Here is a 7380-nt window from a genome sequence, read left to right as displayed (position 1 = left end):
CCGCCCCTCGGCGGGGATTCCCGGGGCGCTCCCCAGCGGGGCGGAGCTCCGAGGCCGGGCGGTACCCAGCGCGCCCCGCCCGCCGCCACCGCGGGCCCGAGGCGGAAGGGCAGCCATGGGGCGGCAGCGTGGCCGGTGGCTGTTGGCGTTCGGCCTCCTGCAGCTGCTGGGCCGCCCCGCCGTCGGTGCGTGCCCCTGCCAGGACCCGCGCCTCTGCCATCCCGTCACGGGCACCGGCGGCTTCGAGGTGCGCGTCCCCGGCAGCTCTGGGCCCCTCCGCGGCGCGGCGAGGCTGGGGATGGCGGCCCGGGAATGGCGCGTTTAGCGGCGTGTTGAACATAGGGTGCGGCACCGCCTTATCTTGATCATCTGCGTTAGAGTGGAAGAGGTTTTAAAAGAATAGGTGCATGTGGTTCACAGGGAAGCGTCAGTGTTTGGCTTTGCAGGGTTAAATGTTGCACCCAGCTGCTGCGAATCCCTACCATTCCCGGCCCGACTACTAGACCACTGCGCCCTGCCCTGGGAAGCTGTTCCAGCAAGCTGGTTTCCAGAAACACAAGTCATGTACCTTTTTAATAGGCATTTAATCGTCCTGCTGAGAAGTGTTAGGAGCTGATGAAGGTGCTTTCTACCCCTTTTCCAGGTCTTCGTGTTCGATGTGGGAAAAGAAACCTGGAAGTCCTACGACTGGTCAAAAATTACAACTGTGGCAGCTTTTGGAAAGTATGATCCTGAGCTCATGTGCTATGCTCACTCTAGAGGCTCCAGGATTGTGCTGAAAGGTTGGTTACACTGTGAAAGTAGTGGACATTTATGTGATACGTGAATAACAACATGATGTACAAAGGGCTATAATACGTTGACATTTCACATTCACTTGTATGCAGAGTCTTAAAAATCAGTGAGAGGATTGATTAATAAGGGGATAACATGCACAGGACTGATACCTTGACATTTTGCATGTGCTGGTATGCAGGGTATTAAAAAGAAAACCAGCCTGTGGCTTCTGCCGCGGTTATAACAAACCATTGCAGTGACAACAAACCGTTGCAGTGACATTCCAGTTATCTAACATCAGTCAAAGCTATGGAGGAACAGGGAGGAAGGGAGAAAAGTAAAAGCCTGCATAAGATACTTATTTAGGTCTCTATTCTGGATATTAGGCAGAGTACCCAAATGACAGGGTAAGGGACAGGAGTTTAAGTAATTCTTAGTGTTTTTCACTTAAATCAATCCCTCTCTATTAGGAAGCGGATGAATTTTAAAACATGAATACGAGGAACTCTGTGCAGCTACAAATGCTGGTTGGAAAGACAAAGTCCAGTACAGCTTACATGATGTAATCAAGTTTAGGCTCTGTTGAGGCAAAAATTGAATCCAAGACCACAATGTGGAAAGCAACAAGGGTGAAACATAAAAGTATGTTTATCTAAACAGTAAAACATAGTCCCTCTGACTCCATGGAAATCCTGAAAGCACGTTGATTTCAAGAAAGGGAGTTGACAGTGGCTGACAGAATATTAAGCAGAGGTAAAGCAATTAAAATTACAGAAAATAAAAATCCCAAAGGAACTTAAACATCACTCTGTCATCAAAGAAGCTTGGTAATCTCCTCTGGGGTCCATTGTCAAAATTATGCTTGGGAAAAGAAGTCCTTTACATTTTGCCAGTATGGGCTTGGGGATTTTTAAATTGTGGTTGGTTGTTGGTTTAGTAAAGACAAACCTTTCCTCCTTACTGTTACTGTGTGCAAATATGTGTTAACTCTTGAAAGCCTCTTGTCTAGGTGATGTACCTCTTCAGGAAATTGTTGATCCTGCTAAAAGAGCAGCGTGGATATCCCAACAAGTGGACCTTGCAAAAGAACAGTATATGGATGGGATTAACATAGATATAGAGCAAGAAGTTAACGAAACCTCTCCTGAGTATTATGCATTAACAAATCTTGTTAAAGAAACTACAGATGCTTTTCACAGAGAAATACCAGGATCACAGGTAGTAATAATGTACTTTACACAAACATTAACTTCATGAAATGTGAGCGATTTTCAGAGTGCTGTTTAGTATATGAATATGAAAAATTTAGTGCAGATCTAAAGTGTTATATTCTCAAGAATGGTCAATTAGAAAGTTAGCTGTGATACTCTGTCATAAGAATCACTCTTTTTGACCTGTATGAATTTAAATTGAGTAATGATTTCACTGAGATTTGTAGATAAGAATGTTATTGCCCTGTGGAGCTGGCAGTTATTAGTGTGGCTTAATGAATCTTTGAAAGTAGGGCACATACAGCCTTCTGGTCCAAAAGCTTGACAATGTTTTGGTAAACCCATCACTGAAGTTTTAAGGATTTGCATCATGCTTCAGATTTTTGATCAGATGGTTTTCATGTTATAATTTCTTTGGTGTTGTGAATCACTGATGGGGCACTCACTGTTTATTTTTTTTGTCACCTGAGCAGCTGCTTCTGTAGTTCGTTAGTATCATGGTGTGTCAAACACTTAGCAACATTGCAGAAACACTGTCTTTAGAAATTACAGGGCTTTTTAAAGAGAAAACGAGCGCCCAAGTGGCATGCATGATACTGACTTGCGCCTTTTTCCTGCAGGTAACATTTGATGTGGCTTGGTCTCCTGCATGCATAGATAGAAGGTGCTACAACTACACTGGGATTGCAGATGCCTGTGACTTTTTATTTGTGATGTCATATGATGAACAGAGCCAGATCTGGACAGACTGTATTGCAAAAGCCAATGCTCCTTACCTGCAGACTTTGGCTGGTGAGGACAAAACACTTTCTGGGGAGTCAGGACATTTCCATTTGTTCACATGAATAGATGGCAGAGATTGCCTTTTCTTTTTGGTTGTGTAAGGCTTTCAATTGTGCTCAAATATGTGTTGTTCTAATGTGAAATAGTATCTCAGACCCTTATGATGCTACAGATAGACCTTCAATAGTTGTGTGTGGTTACTTGTAATTGTCTAGGTCTTAATTTGTTAGGAACACATTTAGAATGACAAGCAGCAGCGCAAGCAATGGTGTCTGCCCGGGCTTGCAAAGAACTGGAAACATGTCTCATCATTGTAAACTGCTACTATGGCAGCTGGTTTTAAGTGTGAACAGCTAGAGCAGTAACTAAAATCTGAATAGAACAGGTCTAGGCATATGCAGGTGGGAGGTACAGCAGAGCTTGCACCTTAGTCTCTGTCTAGGATCATCCAAGTCCTGTCTTGACTCAGGCTTTAAATTAGTTTTAGGAATAAAAAACGTGGAAATGCAGTAGTGCATCTGAATTTGTATTTCCTTCAAAACTAGGGTATGAAGAATACATTACTATGGGCATTGATCCTAAGAAGCTTGTGATGGGTGTCCCCTGGTATGGCTATGACTATGTCTGCCAAAACCTGTCTAAGGTAAGATGAAGATTATTAATTTGCAATCATACTGTTATTTTTTTGGAAAGAGATACCTAGAATTTGGTGATACGGTTTTTGGATTAAGAAATAACTGTGGTCTGATGAATAAGAGTATAAAGCTGGGGCTCAGGACAGAGACTTTCGATGGGCTGATAACTGATAAGCAGTGTGGTACCAAACAAGGCATTTGCTCTCTCTGTAGGCAACCTGAATCCCATGATACCCGAGCACTGTGTTTGACTAAGGAGCAGTAGACGTTACCTGTAGAAGAGATGATGTCCAAAGGCACCACAATGCTTGTATCTGTCTGCCTTCTCAACAGAGTCACTAAGCTCACTGCTTAAAGACTAGGTGCAACAAACCATAGAGTGCTAAAACCATATGCCTGTTAAAAGTATAGCAGATAAATCATGCAGTCTCAAACATCATATGTGGGACAAACATAACAGAGATTGAAAGGGGAAAAGATAAGACAACTGTGTATGCTGAGTGATGTCCATCCAATCTTCTATTACTACACAGTAAACAAAATCTAACTGTTTTCATTAAATCTGTCCATACATACAGGTATTTTTGAAGATTTTGGATTTTGTAGACCTGTTTGTGGTTTCGTTTTTGGCTGTACTGCTATTTTGGAGTTCAATAAATCTATGTAAGGTGAAACCCATACCTTCTGCTTTTTTTTTCAGGATCATGTTTGTTCCCTTTCCAAAGTACCTTTCCGTGGGGCTCCTTGCAGTGATGCTGCAGGGAGTCAGGTCCCCTACAGAGCAATCATGAAGCAGGTGAACAGTTCCCTTTCAGGGGTGCTATGGGATGAGGTACAGAAGTCTCCATTTTATGAATACAAGGTCAGAGTCTTTTATAAGACACCATATTGTGGAGTAAATGTTCATGAACCATAGTTCTTTGATTGTGAAGTGTTCACGGTTAGATTCTCCTGTTTGTTTTCTACATTTTTTGTGTGTAGTAAAGGTTATTTGGATTTCCATCTCTTAAATTTCTGTTCTGAAAGAGGGGTGCAGTGACTGAAGACTACAGGAGTAATAAAAATCTTTATTACTGTGCAGTTTTCTCAAGAGATTCTATCATGTCAAAAAAGACGTTTTGGCACAAAGAAGTCCTATAGCTCCGTCCTTCACTGCTACAGCTACTTTTATTAAATTGATGACTTTAAAACAGATTCTGAGATGCTCTTAAGTTTTTCCAACCCAGTGGCTTGCATGCATGTTCTTGAATGATTGTGCTTACATGAACTACACAATGTATGCGTTTCATCTTGTTTCTTTAGATGTAATTTGAAGTTTCACAGGTAGATGATTAAAAGGTGGTGTAAGCAATGACTACATCAAAGCAACATTACTTTTATAAAATTCTGTAACCTCCTCTAAAACTGTTTATTGCTGGAAAAAAAGCACTGAATCTCTAACTAAATTCACCTGTTAGGTTAGATAGTGCGTCTGGGATTTGAGCTGATTTCAAAATCATTTAAAATACAAATTAGCTCAGTCTTTTCATTTAACTTCAGTAAGATGTGACACTGTTTTGTAAGTTAGATTCTACAAGTAGAAAAATAGCCAGGTATTTGACTATAAATTTTGAATTGTGTGTAAAAAATCATTTGTAAATCAGGAAAGCATCATTATGGAGATCTACACAGCTTGTGCATCTCAGTTTTTAATCATACTTTTCACTGCATTGAACAGAAAATGCAGTCCAAAACTCAATGAACTTTAATTTATTGTGTTTATATAGATAAATAGATACTGACACAAGTGTTTAAATGTTTTCCTAGGATTCTCTTGGTCACTTCCACCAAGTATGGTATGATGACCCTCGCAGCATCTCTCTAAAAGCAGCACACGCAAAGAATCGAGGTTTAAGAGGCATTGGCATGTGGAATGGAAATAGTCTTGACTATTCCAGGGAAGCTGTAGCAGAACAACAAACTGAAGCAATGTGGCAGGCCCTGACACCATAAGAACTATTTGAACCCTTTATTTAAAATGGTGAAAATTGGTAATTTTTTATTATGGCTTATACTATCATAATTTTGACTTCATATAAATATACCATGATTAAAAAAAAATTGAGAACTAGCCCAGTTCATCTCGTTATTTTGTAAGCAAAGCCGTATTTTCATGCTTCCAAAAGTTCCAGTGTTGCTTTAGCAGTGTGTTTTTTTTAAAGACTGCTTATCTTTTTCATTTTTCACAACTACTGTAAGTTGGTTGAAGCTTGAACCCAGTGTGTACCTGCTAACAAGTAAATCCAAGCGGTGGATTTACAGGGGCAGTCTCCTAAAGATCCTTTGCTAAGGCTGTCTGGTGCAGCAAGTATTCATTCTGGGGTCGCATGGTGCAGCTTTCTGACTTCCCACCCCAACCTGTATTTTACACAAGTAAGTCACTCGCAGATCAGATTAAATTCAGAATACTGGAGACACAGACTGTTGCTTACATGCAGCGTGGTGAAACTTGTACTTGGTTACTTTTCTAGAGATTAAAATATTTTATGGACTGAAGAAATTATGTAACATGAATTAGTTGCCATTAAGGTTTCTATCAGGCTTGTTGCTGGAAAAGAATGCTCAGTAAACTCCAGTTTCACCATGTTTATGTATCACTAAATTCCTTAGTTTCAAAAGCCAAAAATCTTGGACCTTAATCATGAAGAAGGAGGATTAATAGGGATATGATATATGAATATGATGTCTTCTTCCATTTCAAACTTCTTTACTTCCTGAAAACTAGAACTCAGAAGCCTATTTAATGAGCTGCTAATTTCCACACACCTTAAACTTCATTCAGTAGCCTGTTGTTACTTTTTTTGTGCGGTATTGCCTCTGAGATGAGATGTATTTTCTTTCTAATTCATATTTTTCTTAAAATAATTAACCTAGAGAAATTGGGTAACTTTTTAAAATATATGTAGTGGTAGAAAGATTGGTGTTTACAGGATTTTTTTGCTAAATAAAATGCTTTCTTCACTAAGATTGGTAAACAGCATTGGCTGTTTATGCTTTACTTGTTCCACAGCTTACAGCCCACACTGCTTCTCTGCTTCTCAGGACTCTTTCACAAGCAGATTAAAGTGCCCTGCTTAAGTTGACTCCATTAATTAAACATTTTATTTAATTAGATATATGTCGTCAGTTGTGGGTTGGTTTGGGGTTTTTTTTTGGTTGGTTGGGTTCAGCTTTTTCCCCTTGGTAAATATTTACACCATAGAGTAGCAGCATTACCATAATGGCTACTGAGAAGAAGACCAGAAGACTTCATATGAGTGTCTGACTGGTTGATATTACTGATAATGGAAAGCAGACCATGAAGTGTACTGCTCTCATATAAGGAAAAGCAACACCATGGAAAATCAGAGGGCTCTCCGCTAGAACTAGTTAGGAGAAACTGTTAAGTTTACTTGACATATAAACACTTCAAAATTTGTATTACTATTTATATTCATATGCTAACATAGTGAGAGAGAGATACTTTTGAAACTGAGAGGTCTTCTGGAGTGGATCATCTCACCTACAAATTCCTGAAGGCCAAATGACTTTAGAGATTTAATACTTTCCCACTAAAATATTTGGCAAATCCTATCTTGAAGAAAATAAATTGGATAAAGGGTGGTTTGACTAAGATGTTTGAAATCAGTCCTTTTGAGAGTTGCATAATTTTCTTGGTTTATTACTGATTTCCCATTAGTGTTTCACTTCCACTAATAAATACAGCCTTTTATGTGACATTAATTCCTAGCATATTATTTGTTCTGCTTAAGATAATAACATCAGGTACTGCAAAGGGGCAAAGATGAGAGCTAGAAAAACAGAATTGTTATCTAAGCCCATGCATGAGCTTGAGTTTAAAGAAAAGCAGAATATGCAATACTGTAAATTGGACCACGATCATCATTATAGCTTGTACAAGACATAGCTTGCTGCCTCTATTAACTACATAAGAT

General features: G+C 39.8%; 1 protein-coding gene across 1 annotated transcript; it reads left to right on the top strand.

Moving 5' to 3' along the window:
• Positions 1 to 115: 115 nt before the first annotated feature.
• On the top strand, positions 116 to 5398 carry CTBS (chitobiase; the record flags this gene model as incomplete). The annotated part of the gene is made up of 7 exons (XM_080623036.1): positions 116 to 247; positions 644 to 782; positions 1787 to 1995; positions 2609 to 2780; positions 3317 to 3414; positions 4107 to 4268; positions 5213 to 5398. The coding sequence occupies 7 exons, from the start codon at positions 116 to 118 to the stop codon at positions 5396 to 5398; spliced, it is 1098 nt and encodes a 365-aa protein (XP_080479162.1).
• Between the last annotated feature and the right edge of the window lie 1982 nt (positions 5399 to 7380).

This window comes from Psittacula echo (assembly GCF_963264785.1).
Source record: "Psittacula echo genome assembly, chromosome: 7".
NCBI lineage: Eukaryota > Metazoa > Chordata > Aves > Psittaciformes > Psittacidae > Psittacula > Psittacula echo.
This window is presented reverse-complemented; position numbering and strand designations above follow the sequence as displayed.